Raw genomic sequence first — 15,999 nt, forward strand, 5'->3', positions numbered from 1 at the left:
AAAATACAAACAGTTTGACCTTATGCAAAAATATCGTGCTTCTGACCCACAGTGCAGACTCTTAAGTTCTACACTAATTGTACATACATGCTACACGAAAATGTACACCAATTTTACATACATGCCCAAAAGTATGCTTCACTTTCTGGCAAAACTAGCAGCAGCATCTACCGGTAAACGTTGCGTAGATGTGGGATTTTCGGAGGCATGTTTCGGAAACTCGCTGGCTCTCTCTCTCTCTATCCCTCCCTCTTTCTCTCTCTCTCTCTGACATGTGCCCCGCCATTGTCATGCTGCATTGCCCTTTAGCAAGAAAGAGCATTAAAAATAATTCGATTATTTAAATCAAAATTAAGCACAGACTACATTGGCCCGGTTTAACTTTTCATATGCAAAAATATGATTTATTTAACTGTGTAAAATCTGTATGTAAAGACTTGGTCTTTGCATATATGGGTTGTAGATGTGTTGGTGAATAAATAAATATGCATACAGGCATCCATGATTGATTTGCCTTTCATTATGTTTGGCTGCAGTTTGTTTTGTCCATTGCTATGTTGCTGGGGCGACACATTTCAAATGTTTCGTGTGCCACATGCATGTTCATAAATACATACATATATCTACCTATAGCCGCCTCCCACGTCCCTTTAAAAACGAGTATGTATTTGTGAAATTTCAATGATGGAATTTCTTTTGTGCCAAAAACTATGTCGCCTCAATATACACATTTTGTGTCGAAGGTTCATTGACTCGTCCATGCATTCATTTAGATTTAGATATAGATACTTTGGATACAAATATAGGATGTAGGTCACTCCTGCTGTTCCTTTCTGTGGCATTCTAATTTCTCTATCCTCTTCAGGTGATATTTTGATTTGGAATTTCAATCACGATAATTAGTGGGCAGCGAGCCTCGTTTAACATACTGATTTTTTTGATGCCGGCTCTCTGACGTTAGAGCCAGCCCTTGCCACAAGCAATTAACATCGGGCTTTTTACGATCAGCCTCAGGGGCGGCTTACCGTACACAAACACACGATAATATGATAGCTACACAGTTACATCTGATCGATGTGCTCATGGGCTATCATTGTTGTGCTATGTATTGGCTTACAATCACACGTGATGTCGAATTACGCTGCTGTTTGGCTCGGAATATATTTATTTATTTATGGTTTGCTGTTTAGACAAATGTTCTGTTTCATTTTCCGCGGCTAATGAACAATTAAGCTCCGCTTTCAGATCCGAGTCTGAAGCAGGGCGGTGCGGTGCGGGGCGGGGCGGGGCGGGGCGATTGAGTGGCTCTGAGTCAGTGTCAAGTGCTTTAAACTTGACCCAATTCCGAGACAAGACTCTTAATGGCAGTCTAGGAAGTGTCTTGGGGCCACGATTTCGTTTTCTTGGTGGCACACCAAGAAGCGGTCTGCCCAAAGCTCCGAAATGCCAGAGAAATGCATTCCACATTATCGAAATGAAACTTAATGGAACAAAATATTCCGAAAAATGAAAAGAAAACAAACGGACGGACGGACGGACGGACGGCTGCATAAATTAAAAGAGTGGAGTCTGGGTCGGGGTCTGGGTCTGGGTCTGGAGCTGCGCTTTGGGGCGTAGGGAAAAGTTCAAAAACCGGTAAATCGAACGAAAATAAAAATAAATATCATTGAAGTCATTAATTAAATTTATCTTGTCGTGGTCTTGGTTCGTAACTGTAAATGTCGTAGCACTCGAGAAGTTTCGATCCCCTTACAGATCGAGAGAGAGAGAGAGAGAGAGAGAGAGAGCTTTCAGCATCCATGGAGGCTCGGTTTGGCCATTCCAAAGGTGCATAAAAATGCATTTCATGTACAGTTTCCTAATGCCAACCGCCGCACTAGTGCGGTTTCAAGGCCATCGGTGGCGTTGAGGCTGGGGCGGCGGCCCTACCCCGGCAAATGGTGATATTATTTTAACCCAATTTGGGGCCAATTGTTATCCGCTTGCCTTGGACTCGCTCTCCAAGCCCAGTGTGCATAAATCAGTATTTACCCAGAGACCGAGTAGGCAGCCGCCAGTAACCATCAGTAACCATCGATTGGAGCCGTGGAGCCGCTTAGCCGTGGAACAGTAATCAGCTCTCGTGTAATTTCTTGTATTTATTTGCACTGCAATAAATACTGTGCCGCTCATTTAACTGTGCTTTCTTCTTTCTTTCTTCGCCTTAAGGATACTTACACTTACCCGCTCGTTCACAATTTTTGTATTTTTCTGAGAAGCCCCCTTCGATTGTCGTCAGAGTTTTTTCGGTTTTCTGATTTGGTTTTCGTTTTCTGTTGGTCATTGCACAACTCTTAAGCGCATTTTGTCGGGAGGAGGGGGGTTATGCATTCTGTGTGGACACCGATACAGTGCGTTTCAAAGCTACATAGTATGAGGATGTTAAAGAAATTATACAAGGTGGTCCATTTTATACTCTTAAATTAGACACAACGAAGCTTGCAAAATGCGCCGAAGAGAGAGCGCGTTGCACGGAATGCACCATCACCATTGTATGATTTCGTCTGCAAGACACTAGAGAGCGCCATCTCGTGCCATCAGCCGTCTCTTTCTGCCCTGCAGACTTTATGTGCTCGAGAGAGCATAGCTCACTGTGCGCACCAAAAAATGAGCAGGGAAAGAGAATAAACGCGTATTAGCAAAAGAGCACAGTTTCAATTCTTTCTATCCTCCCGCATTTCGTTTCGATCAACTGTTAATTATTTTTCTGCCCAGAAGGAGTTTCGAACACCAGTTTCGAAACGCACTGTCCACTGCGATTTGTTAATCGACAACTTCCGCATTGTCAGGCGATCGAACCGAAAGAAAACTTTCCTATGCATAAATGCATATTTATGGGATATTCGATTGCCAAGCGGGCAACTTTTCCACGGACCGGCGGCCAATCTCCTCCAGAGCAGGGCCTCTGCTCTGTGTCTCTGCAGCTCCGAAAGTAGGTCATTGGACAGAAGGGATAGGATGGTGACTGCAGTGACGTCAATGAGTGTCGATGGCGATGATGGCTCATCGTTTACAGGGAATTCGCTCGAGACGAGGTTAATTCGAGTGAATTTTTAATGCTGTCGGAGAGGGGAAATACCCTGGACAGATGTTTACTTCCGCCGGGGCAGAGCGGTGGGAAAAATGCGTATGAATGCGGCTTAATGCAAACTATTTGCCAATGTGCTAAGCGTTTAGGCCGTAAATTCACTATTGGCCATTATCTGGCCACATAAATCGCCAATAATATGCACTGATGTCCCACTGTACCGCCTGACTGTCAATGAGCCAGCCGCCTCCAGCAGACATAGACGAGAGAGAGAGAGGCAGAGATTGTGCGACCAGCATTCACAACCAAATCGGAAGTTCTCGGGGCTCGTTGAACCCGAAAACTGTTCAATAATATAATAAACAACATCAGTAGATTCATAATTCCCGGAGCAGAGCCACCCAGAAACCCAATCCAACACCCACTTGTTTTACTTTTTGCTCTGCCCTGCTTTGCCCTGCTTTGCCCTGCTTTGCCCTGCTTTGCCCTGCTCATAAATCACTCGCAAATAGAATCGAGTCGCACAAATTGGCAAAAACAAATTAGCAGGCGTCGGGCGTTTCAATTGAAATGCAAAACTCTGCCGATTGCAGGCTTAAATCGAAATTAAAATTTATAGTGGAACAATTGTGATTGTTTGATGCTACTCTGGGCGAATGATTATTTTCCTTTCTGTTTCGGTTTATTTTTGTTTGTGTTTCTGTTTGCAGTTGTTGTGCGCCTAAGCCTCATCTTCCGGCACGGAAGACGACACCAGACGCCGGCCGTCCCGACCCCATCCGATCGTTATTGTCGCAGCGAAATTGATCGCCGTTTGAGCCCAGTTTGGGTTTTGATTCTGTTTCGATTTTGGCGAATTTCAATGTCAGTGGCACTAATTCATTGTGTGCATATTGATTCGCCTGATCCACTCGATGTATCGAGAGATGCTCATGCTCAAGCTCCCCCGCATTGCGATTCACATACAATGAATATTTAATACATAAAACGAATAATATTAGCCGCTTGTGATGTTGGAAAATACTTTAGTTTCGTGTGAAAGATAGTTCCGATGATTATGGAAGGCTTAACAGATCCAAATGGAGAAAATCTTTTATCAGACAACCATTTCGACCGATTTTCTTGGGGTCTAGAAAATGGTCAAAATAAATTCCATTTAACAAAAATCCATTCATTCGTGCACTTTATATATATTTTGTCTTCCTTTGATGGCACTGTCTGTTGTTGTTGTTGTTGGGTTGCAATTGTTATTGAACATGACACCAGAAAATGCCATTGAACCCGTCAACAAAGAGAGGAGGAGAGGGCGAAGGAGGAGGAGGAGGAGGAGGGTTAGCCAATTGTTATACTGGGCCACATGCATACGATACTCGTCTCGCGGCTGCGTGTCAGACTTTTTCATAAAATAAACCATTTTCTATATGCATGAAGTGCCGGCTTAATTCGGCGTTTCTTTTTTCGATTCATGTGACGTGTGACGTACGGAGTAGCCCTCGATTATGTGGCACGTTAAACAATGCTCAATAGAAGACAATTGTTTAAACAATTTGTCAGAGCAGCAGCAGCAGCAGCAGAAGATACGGTGCCCGGGCAATGCTCTTGGGGAAGGTCGCTCGAGCGGTACTTTAAAAAACAGTTTCAAATATTGAAACAGTCATATCCCAATAGCGATAGCGACAGCAATTAACATAACGGGATTTGTGTTTGTATTTGGCCAAAATTGCACAGGAAACAGCCGCCTAATCGAGCCTTAATTATCTGATCTGATTTGTTCCGATCTGAGTGCAAATTTATGCACTTCTAATGCACTGAATCTGAAACTCAATCTCAATCAGGTTATGCAGCTGGCTTTGGCAAAAAGTGCGTGTCGAAAGAGAATGATAGAAGAGAGGGCGAGAGAGAGCACACCGAAAGAATGAGGGATTTCTGCCTAGGCGACGACCACACTACGTTCTGTAGGAGAGAGCGAGCGCGAGAGAGGAAGGCCTGGCTAGAGATGGCACCACGCTCATTTTCTCGTGGCATGTGTGAGCGTGCTCTCTATCGATAGACTCCTCGTTTTCGATTTCTGTGACATTTCACTCAATTCTAGTCCTGGAAATATTTGTTCTGTTGTAAAATATTTGTGAAATTCCGATTAGCGATGCGTTGCCACCGCTACGACAACGACTGCTCTGTTTTCAGTCCGCAGGGAAGGATCTTCCAGGTGGAGTACGCCATGGAGGCGGTGAATCAGGGCACGACGGCCACAGTGGGCCTCACCAGCAAGGACTACACGGTGCTGGTGTCTCTCCAGGGGCCAGAGGCCGCGGATACGTTGGCGTTGCCGCAGCGCAAGATCCTGTCCGTGAACCCGAAGCTCGGTCTGGCCTTCGTGGGCCTCGTACCGGATGCCCAGATCCTCCACAGCCACCTGTGCACCCAGTGCCTCACGTACAACCTCTCGTACATCGGGGAGATGCCCGTCGCCCGCCTGATGACCGGCCTGGCCATCAAGATGCAGGCCCACACGAACAGCAACGAGCGCCGTCCCTTCGGGGTGGGCCTTCTGGTGGCGGGCCACGACAGCCACGGAGCGCACCTCTACCAGGCGATGCCCTCGGCGGCTGTCATCAAGTGCAGGGCCACGGCCATCGGGGCCCGCTCCCAGCTGGCTCTCCGCTACCTGGAGCGCCACTGCAACGCCTTTGAGCACTGCTCCAAGGAGGAGTTGATCTGCCACGGCATTCAGGCCATCCGCGGACCCCTGGCGCAGGAGCAGAACCTCGAGATAAAGCTGGCCATCGTCGGGGCTGAGCAGGAGTTTACGATCTACGATGCGGCAGAGACTCAAAAGTATATCGAGATGTCGAAGCGCTTGGACCAAGAGTGTGGAGTGTTGTCTAGTGTAGAGACCTCAACAGAAGAGGAGACCGAGAAGCAGACTTCCAGTGAGACTTAATGTGGCAGCAACCATTGTTGCCTCTGAGACAGACACAGACACAGACACAGACACAGGGACAAACACATACACCTACGACTGCACTTGTATTGCACTCTTTGCCCCAATAAATATGCTGCTGCTGGAATTCTATGGTATGCATTCGATTTTAGAACAAGGACAAGGGGTACCCATCAAATGCTCGACAAAACGCTCGAATTTGTATCCGGAAATGATACAAATACGATATTTGTGTCGTTCAGTTTGTATTATTTGTCATCGCTAAAAAGCACGTTCGTTGGTTAAGGACTGACACTCCTTGGTGTATAAGTTACATAAATCATAAGATTACACATAATTATACTGAGACTGAAAGCGGGGTAGAATAGGATTGGGCACATTTGATACCCGCTGTACAAATTTCCCATAGACAAAAGACAGCAAAAACTTTGAATTTCTCCCATATGATAGGTTCCCATTATTTTTGAGATAAATACTGCTTGAAAAAAAGCTTCATTTCAACTGAAAAATGGAGTGTGAGAATACGATAATCAATGCCCATTAAAGATGCAGATTAAATGATTAATTTATGAGAAGTTATTACGGGTAAATCTATTTTTAGTTCTGTTAGGTGTTCGGCTTGCTTCTGCTTAAATATTAAGGCCAACTTTTAAGTATTTCTTGAACTTTTTGCTTCCGAAATCATACTCATTTGTTATTTTCTTTATCTATTTGCAGGTAAGTCTATTTATAGAATATAGTAGTACCTCCGCTTGTCTGTAGCCGGGAGTACAGGAGTACCCCCCTCTTTTGGCGGGGTGCATATTTCAACGAGTAAATCTCTGTCTTTGAAGCTTGGTTTGTACAAATTCCAATAGAATACTTATACATATATATAGCATATAGAAGTGTGCAAGTGTGTGCGTCCAGGTGTCTGCGCAGATGCCATAAATTTTCGTGTGAAACGTGTCTGCCGAACAGCAGTCCAGGGTCCCGCCTGGATGGACGGAGTATCCATTAATATTCCCCAGACCCTGCACAGACCGGAGCACAATATTTGTGTATTATTGGCGTGTTGTGTAGTGTTCTTTGCGTTGGCATTCCCCTATCAATGACGAGCTCAATGGCGTTCACAGGAACCGATACCCGATGACGATCGGTGGCATTTGGAAACGCATCCAGCTGCATTTATTTTTGTTTTTATAAACAAATGAAAACAAGTTGACATTTTGTCAGTAAACAGCGGCGGCAACAGCAGCGTAAAGCTAATTATTTTCAACTCTCGATTTGATCTTTGCAATCAACGCACTTTCTGACTAATTGCTCGTCGCTCGTCGTCGTCGTCATCGTCGTCATCGTCGTAATTGTTAAATCGCGGAGTGAAATCATTCATCTTGGCGGAGACTTAAGAGTGGGTTCCCCCCACAAAGAGACAGAGAGAGAGAGAGATAGAGAGAGGCGTGCTCTGCGATCAGCTGTTTCCGCGGACCACTTCTTTGGCTCCCAGAGAGCGCGCGAGAGAGAGAGAGAGAGGAAACCTGGCTTAACAGGTGTGCCTGTGTGTGTGTAACCAAGCGGTTAAAACCTTTCTATAAAAATTTCATAAACGTATCAGTTGTCTGCGAAGCGGTACTCGAAACGGACGTCCAAACGGAAGACGCGACGCGCTCAAATCGGTTCGGAAATCGAATATCGCCCAGACGCTACAATAAATATATATATATACATATATCTGTATATTCGGAATATATATAGGAAAGCGTTTCCTCGTAACCGAAGCACGAAAACTCGTTGCACGCCAACGACGGACGGCGCATGCGCGGCAGCAGCTGGTGGCATACTTCTAACAGTCAGTGCCTCCTTTGTTCAGTGTTTAGTGTGCCTCATAGTGTGATATGGAGCAGCAGCAACGGCAGCAGCAACATAACTGCAACATCTGAAAAGGTACACAATGTGCAATGTGCAACACTCGGCCGTGCCCCGCGGAGGCAGAGAGCAGCGCAGAACTTTCTATTTTCTTTACTGTTTCGACGAGGGTCTTTCGCTGGCCATTCAAAACGTATTCAATCGCACGTATGCTGGCCAGAATTTGAATCCGAGAATCGCTCTGGAATACAAAATGGAGCATACACATATTTCATAAGAGAATTCCCGATGGTTATATAATGAATGCATGTGCCCCCAACCCCCAACCCACAACGGCTTTGCCTTTAAACATGGCCAAAGTCCTCCTTCTCCTCCTCCACCTCCACCTCCACCGCCTCCTTCTCCACCTGCAACTCCTCCACAGCATTTGAGTGAACTTTATCGTTTGCTATGTGCTAAAATGCACAATTTCTACCTGGGCTGTGGCCCCAGCCGTAAAGCAAAAAGCCACTAAAGAATAATGATATATGTCGAGAGTCGTACAGACATGGTATATACATATATATGGCATATGGCATATAGAGTGCGGAGTCGGGGTCTGTATTTGTGTGAATTTACCTTAGTTAATGGCGTTTTTCCGTTTGGTTCTGTTTGGGATTGGATTGTCTCTGTGTGTCGAAGCCGATATCTTGGATAGCTTGCACTTACGTGACTCGATCGAAATGCATTAATGTACAATGTACAATGTACTCGTACTCGTACTTCATGAAGTCTACTATTCTTGGGCCCAAAGTTTGCTGGCGGTTTTAAGAGCTTTTTTTTTACCTATGAACTCTATTTAATGCCCTCTGACTTTGCCTTTTTCTCGCTCTGCCATCTACCATCTGTCTCTCTCTCTCTCTCTCTTTCTGTCTTCTCTTTTAAGCCATGGAGCACCATGGCCGCAGATTTCCTGTACCATGAGTCACACTCTACCTGTGGCAGAAAAAAAAAAACAACTAAAAAAGATACCAGATACCAGATACAGATACAAAATGTTCAGTTGGAAACACATGAAAATTGCTGGCCAAAGAGAGAGAGAGGTAGAAGCAAAAGCTCATTGTTTCGGGCTTTGTGGCACGCTTTATTGTTGCAATCTTTGCCGCCTCCCCTCATTGTTGTCCAGCCATTGAATGGAGTGCAATCTGCACTTCCTCATATAGAACATGGAATACAAGTAGCCACATAATATACCCTGGCTAGGGGTACTCTCTTTCGTTGGTATTTTCCCAAAATTAAGCTCAATTCTTGGAGGCGAACTCCATGGCGAACCGAACGGGTTTTCGAGTGGATTTCCAAATATTTACTCATTAGCGTATTCAGTGCGTTTCCAGCAAAATATACTTGGGGTTTTTTTTTTGTCGATTTTTATTCAATGAAAATCGGTTTCGATAGAGCCCCCCCCCACCCCTTCAGGCTTTTGCTGGATCTATTCTAAATAGAATTTCGCCATTAATGTCGTTTGGGCTTTTTTGATGGCCTTAATTTCGCCATAGACCGAAAAAAACGGGGGGTTAAAGGGGGTATGGAATGGAATGGATTGGCACGGAGATAATACTAAATTTAGTCGCTGCTGCTCTCGTTACCATTGTGCAATGACCTAAATCATGGACACAAAATCAGAGACGAGCTCATTTTTGGACTTTTTTGTGTTGGCCATCAATTGGTGGTTGGCCAAAAAGCTTACTATTCATTTGCACATAAATGGGCAGGCGGCACGCGGACCTGGAACTTGGCTTGGACTTGGACTTGGGACAGCCTCGATGGTGGATGGTCGATGGTCGATGGTCGATGGTCGATGGCCGATGGCCGATGGTCGGTTTTGGGGGATAAAGTTTTGGGTTTCTTTTTGTTTTGGTGGAGAAAGTAACCGCTGGGCCAAGAGCTAGCTAGCTCTTTCTCTCTCTCTCTCTCTCTCTCTAGTTTTGTGCGTCTTTTGTTGTGGTTTCATAATTCGCCAGCAACAAATGCTTGGCAACAAATGTTGCGGCAAACATTCCGTTGGCAACAGCTGGAAACAAAAAAAAAAAAACGTTTGTCTTCGCGAGGCACTAAAAACATTCAGATACAAAGATACAAACAAACCGGTTCAAATTGGGTCGTAGTACTTTTGAGTGCAATTGTTACCTTTTTTCTTTTTCTTTTTTTTGTTTCTTCCACTCATTATAGCCGCTATTATGTTGGCTCTTGTTCGGTTTTCTTGGCACGCGCCAAAACAGCAGATATCCAATCGAATCCAATCCAAAACCCACTCCGATGGGGGCTCCATTATTTTGTAATGGACATGATTCGATTCGGTTAGCATAGGTCAGGCGTAGACCCCCCCGAACCCTTTGGGGCCTTCCGCGGGGGTAACCTTGCTGGTTCTTCCACCTTCTACCATGTTTTGCCTGATGGCTGATACATATATAGATCTATATCTATGGGAATAACGGTTATTGTGCTGACAAACCGATTACCGATGGAACTGCTCTCGACTGGCACCAGTTCTTGCTGTTGTTCGGGCGCGTGACTGAAATATCAGCTGAAAGCAGCGTCACGTCACGCCACACAATACACAGTACTACGGCTATACTATATCGTATTCATATATGCAGTAGATCCATGCTTTATGGAACTTTCAATCTCCTTTCGAAGATCGGAGCACCGAGACGGGTTCAACAGGTTTTTTTTTTTTTTTGGCCAGACTCTGTTGTCATTGTGGTGGCTATTCTTCGCGACACTCGACGCCAAGCAGCTGTTTATTTATGTAAATAATATGTGTTCACAAAGATATATACCCTCTTCGTGCTGGGGGGCTCCATCGAGGCTATATGGACCCCAAACAGCCATAGGATTGCTCTATACTATGGTTCTTCTATCCCACAAAGAGTGTACAGTGTTTCACATGATTGTAATCCCCACCATGCATCGAAAAATACACAATCTTTTTGGAAATTCTTCCATACCATCTCTTTGGATCTTCGGATCTTCTGATCTTGGCAAAAAAGAAACAGAAACCTTGCAAAAACAGAAAACTGTTACGCCTTGATGCAATTTATTTATGATGTGTATGGGTCTGTTTTTTTTGTCGCTGTTGCTGACATTGACATTTGCTGAGGCTGACAAAACTGCGTCTCTTGGCAGTCGAGAGCCATCAGCAGCAGGGGGGGGGAGTGGGGGAGGGGTCTGCAGGATGTCCAGCTGAATGCCTCCTGGGAGTGGGGAGCGGGCAGCGGGGAGCGGGGAGCGGGGAGTCTGTCTCGAGTGCCGATCGGCCCCTTTGTCGGCTCTGAACTTCTCTCAAGTCGAAGAGCAAGAACCGTAGCAGCCTTCGTCTGCGGAATGTGAAGAGGCAGAGATCCGAGTTCAATGGTCAATGGTCGGTGGAAAGACGGCAGCACCTTCAACCTCTGCCTGTGGGCAGCTCAAGTCTGCCCACAACCCATAAAGCAATCAGGCAATCAAATGTTCGATCGAGTGTTACGTATTTCGTTTATATTCCGCCAAATAAAACCCGTTTCCAGACTCCGTCTCCGCCTCCGATTGGGGATTGTGCATGGCTCTCACGTTCGGTTCTTATGGTACCATGCTATACGATGCCATCACATAAAACACTGTGGAATATAATGTTTGTTCCATGCACAAGCCGGCAATTGCCCCACCCCCACCCCCACCCTCACACGAGCCCCCCACCCTTCCAGGGCCTGCCCCTAAAAGGAATCGTGAATCGAGAATCCAAATGAAAACAAAACAAAACTTTGTAATTTACATAAATAAATATATCTGTTTTCGGTTTTGGCATCCGAAAACATGAACCGGAATCGAATTCCACGACAAATCTGTGCTCATCTAAATATAGATGTGATATCTATATCTATGCCCATTCTCCGATCTGCCAGAACCAGCGAAAGATACGAAACAGTAAAGCGAACGTGCTGCCATGCCCTCCGCCCCTCGGGCTGAATCATTTGTACCAAGCTGAAGCCCTTTTTCTCTTCACACAGCCCTGAACCCGTAGATCCCGTAGATCCCGTAGATCCCGTAGATCCAGCATCCGCCGAGAGCCTACCAGCATGACTGCCATGCCCGTGGTGTGGTGCACCGATCCCAATTCGGTGAACAACAAGCCCACGGCCTTCGCCCTGCACGGCATCCAGCTGCAGGGCAACGTGACGGAGCGGCAGGTCCACGCCCTCCGGGAGCTGGTGAACGCCGCCGCCGAGGGCCGCCTCATCCTGCCCTCGGACGGCACGTTCACGCTCCTCGACAGCGGCCTGAGCATCGAGAGCTCAATTGTGGCCGCCGGACGGGGACGGGGACGGGGACTGAAGCAGGAGGACGCCGTAAGTCCCAGCGAGAGCCCAGAGCCCCCAAAGAACGCCAAGAACACGTACATCCTGATGCCCGTGAGCAAGGCATCGCCAACGCCGACACCGGCGTTGGACCGGCCCGGTGGACAGCCCGAGGCCATTGCCGCGGCGGCGGCGGCCCAGCTGGAGTTCCTGCTGGAGCCCAAGTACTCGCCCTCGCCGCCCGCCTCCTCGGACTCGGCCATGGAGGCCATGGAGGGGGGCGCTGGGGGTGTCGCCGGTGGCGAGATTCTGTACGAGTTCCTCTGCTGCGCCAAGTGCATGAACGAGCAGCGGACGGGGCAGAGCGGCACCTGCAACGGGCGCCGCCTGCAGCGGTATCTGCGGAGCTGCCGCGGCAGCGACTACGAGCCGGTCAACGACCCCGCGGGGACGTGGCAGCTGCAGCTGGATCCTGTCTGCAGCATTGCCAGCCGGTATGCCCGCCGGCAGTACCGTCCGCACCACCACCACCAGCAGCGGCACAGGCCGCACGGGACCGTCTCGACGGGGATAGCACGTAATCGGCCCAACACCAATCGCCACCACAAATTACCGATTCACAGTGTTAAAATCTTTCATAATCGCAGCAGTTGCACGCCAGCGTCAGCCGCTACCCCTCTGGGAGCATGCAATGTGGGCGGGGGCCAAGAGGTGTCGCCAATTCCGATGCCCAGCCCCAGCCACAGCCCCAGCCCCAATCGCAGTCGCAGTCATAGAGCGAGCGACGGCAATGAAGCGTTCAGTTTGTCACCGACAGCGGCGCGATCTACATCGTTGAAAGCAGCGGAAACAGCACTCACGTTGCCCCTCTACGCGGTGGTTAACAAAAGTCGCGAATCGTCTAGTGAAATGCCCACTGTGCTGGCCGTGGTGCCCGAGGAGGCGCCGCAGGGCGGCCCCTCTGCGGTGGTGCGCGATTTGATCAGCTTCGATGACGATCAGGAGCAGGAGCAGGAGCAGCGGGCGGAGGGAGCAGGAAGCAGCTGTGATGGCCCCAATGTGGACCTGCTGTGCGCCCCGAACGAGGAGGATGTGCTGCTGGCCCTGCTCGTGACGCCACCGCCCACGCCGCCCAAGCCGGGCTCGCCCGTCAGCCACAATTCGAGCCGGAAGACGAGCTTCGACTCCACCAGCACCATCAGCTCCATGGACTCGGGCTTCATGGAGATGCAGAACAAGTTGGATGCCCTGGCAGCAGCAGCAGCGGCGGCAGCGGCAGCAGTCGGAACATCTGCCACAGTGGCAGCAGAGAAGATCGCTCGCCGCAACTACAAGGAGTGTCTGACGCAGTCGCGAAATCGTCGCAAATCCTACGAGGAATTCAAAGCGATGTTTGTTGAACCTGCAACAGCAGCGGCAGCGGCGTCGGAAGCAGTAGCCACATTGCCACTGTCCATGCCCCAAGCATCATCGATGGCTGCGGCAGATGACGCAACACCAGCAGCCAGCAACACTGTGATCCCACCAACAACAACAACAACAACAACAACGCTTGCCTCCATTTCAGAACAAGAAACCACAAGCGAGAGAGGCGATAAACCGGATTGCGCAAACGAGTTTGCCACCAGCGACGCAGTCCCAGGCCCAGGCCCAGACCCAGGCCCCAGATCCCCCATGGCCCCCGATGAAATGGATACCGGAGATGGCGATTGTGAGGGCGATGCCGATGGATGTCGAACAGCAAAAGCAACAGCAACAATAAACAGCACCACCACAGAGGCAATGCGAAAGAATTCGGATTTTCTATCGCAGATTCTCGATCATCAGTTTGCGGCCAAGGAGCGGGCCAAGGCGCACAAGCGGCGGACATCGTACGAGGAATTCAAGCGATTGGTTAGCGAAATCGAGCCCCTGGAATGTCTGGATACAGTTGCAGTGATCGCTGCCACACCCACAGCCACAGTCACAGCAGCGGTGGGGGCACCTGCAACAGCGGCAACCACGTCACCGCTGAAGCGACAGAATTCGAGGCAACGCAAAAGCTTTGCCAGCTACTTCCTGCCCCGCCGACACTCGACCAAAGAGCCCAAGACCGGGGACAAGGAGAACGTGCCCGCGGCCCCAACGGGCGAGGGCAAGCAGCTGCAGACGTACGCGAAGCTGCCGGGCTCCAACTGCGACGCCAACTACAGGCGGAACTTCAAGATCTACGACAAGCTGGTCTACGGCACCATCTACGACATCATCCAGCGGAAGAACGACATCTACCAGCTGACGTACCAGAAGTACGACAAGTACATGACCTACGGCACCATCTACGAGATCCTGCACCACCGCAAGTCGTCGCAGGACGGCGGCTGCACCCCCGGCGGGTGGCAGAGGAAGAGCCTCAGCTCCATACTGGAGAGCAAGTCGAGCGACGTCATCTACGACATCATCCAGAAGAGGGAGCGCGAGAAACAGCGCCAGCAGCGAGCACTGGCCTCCCGCCAGGACTCCGCCACCTCCACCGCCTCGGCCTGCTCCACTGTCCAGCACAAGTATGGAACCATCTACGACATTCTGCAGGGCGAGAGGCTGGAGGCGAGCGATGCAGGGGAGAGCCGACGACCAGTGGCCGCCAAGCCAACGCGCTTCGTGGTCAGCCACGTGGAGGAGCAGGTGGCGCGGCGAGAGCCAGAGCCGGCCAAGAGCCAGGAGACGACTCCGAGTGCCGCAGAGAGTGGCGTGGAAGCCGGGAAGCCGGCCAGCAAACCCAAGAAGATGCGACGCCTGTCCAACATCCTCAGCTACAGCAGATCCTGTGCGGCGGGCAGCGGGCAGGAGGAGCCAGACGCCGGAGGAGCGACGACCCACCCCGAGGAGTCCAAGCAGAAGCGCAGCCAGGCCAAGCGGCGGATCGGGGTGACGAATCTGCTGCTGCCGCTGGACTCCGAGGAGCTGTACACGCGCATCATTGCCCAGCAGAGGCGCCAGCACAGAGCCCACCTCCAGCTGCAGAGCGACAGCGAGGCGGAGCCCAGACAGACGGATCTGGGCGGCTGCCTGATGAAGTCCAGCTCCCTGGACGCCATCTCCATGTCGGTGGCCTGCTCCCCGCCTGCCACCGTCGGCCACACGCCGAACCCGTCGCCGCCCCGACCCCGCCGCAGCCTCAAGCAGCACCGGTGCCTGCAGCGCGGCCCGGGCCAGGAGCAGCAGCAGCAGCGCCAGAGGCACCAACTGGCGCTGGTCAAGAAGCACTCGCTGGACCACTGCCTGCCGGCGGCAGGGGGAGGGGCAGGGGGAGTGGCAGGGGGAGGGGAGACCCGGAGGCAGCCACTGCGCCGCTGGTCCAACCAGAGCCCCCTCCGGTGCACCTGCCTGGCCCTCGAGGAGGATCTGCCCAGCCACCAGTGCACTTGCCCGCTTCCGTTGACTGCCATTGAGAAGTCGCGATCGCTGCCCGTCGCCGTAGGCGGTGCCTGCTTCACCCCCCCGCAAACAACGACGTCGACGTCGACGACGACGACGACTGCGGCCAAGAAAGGCAAATCGCGTCGACTTTCGGAATTTACGCGCGGTGAATTTTTAAATGAAAAATCGTAAGTTTAGCCTCCCAGACACACCACCCCCCCCACAGCCCTCCACAACGCCCCGTCGGATGCACGAATCTACGTATTACATATAACCATTAATTTATTTATGATTAGAGCCGCTGCACGCACGAGTTGTACATCATTTTTGGGGAATTTACAAAGTGGTGAATGAAGTGGGAACCCCTTCTGGCTCCGTCTGGAGCGGCATTGGGCGCCAATGCCTGGTATCTTTCCACTGCGTCTAAAATTCGCAAA

General features: G+C 49.8%; 2 protein-coding genes across 5 annotated transcripts in view; both read left to right on the top strand.

Moving 5' to 3' along the window:
• The window catches only part of LOC117185841 (tyrosine-protein kinase Src42A), a 33,752-nt gene that overhangs the window by 6,835 nt on the left and 10,918 nt on the right, over window positions 1-15,999 (top strand). For 3 of the 4 annotated variants that reach the window (XM_033391559.1, XM_033391557.1, XM_033391560.1), the window contains exon 1: window positions 11,879-15,750. The exons of the other annotated variant lie outside the window; for it this stretch is intronic. In XM_033391559.1, coding sequence (XP_033247450.1) covers window positions 11,948-15,750 — 3,803 coding nt within the window. In that variant the 5' untranslated portion in view covers window positions 11,879-11,947. Of the gene's footprint in view, window positions 1-11,878; window positions 15,751-15,999 lie in introns of those variants that run through there. 4 annotated transcript variants of the gene reach the window in all.
• LOC117188153 (proteasome subunit alpha type-1-like) lies at window positions 5,133-6,160 on the top strand. Its single transcript, XM_033391562.1, has one exon. It carries the CDS (start codon window positions 5,211-5,213, stop codon window positions 6,006-6,008), a length of 798 nt encoding a protein of 265 aa, XP_033247453.1. The 5' UTR covers window positions 5,133-5,210; the 3' UTR covers window positions 6,009-6,160.

This window comes from Drosophila miranda, chromosome 3 (genome assembly GCF_003369915.1).
Source record: "Drosophila miranda strain MSH22 chromosome 3, D.miranda_PacBio2.1, whole genome shotgun sequence".
Classification (NCBI taxonomy): domain Eukaryota; kingdom Metazoa; phylum Arthropoda; class Insecta; order Diptera; family Drosophilidae; genus Drosophila; species Drosophila miranda.

Excerpts from the sequence above, each read along its gene's own strand:
- LOC117188153 (XM_033391562.1), top strand. The coding sequence starts at position 5,211 with ATGCGTTGCCACCGCTACGACAACGACTGCTCTGTTTTCAGTCCGCAG.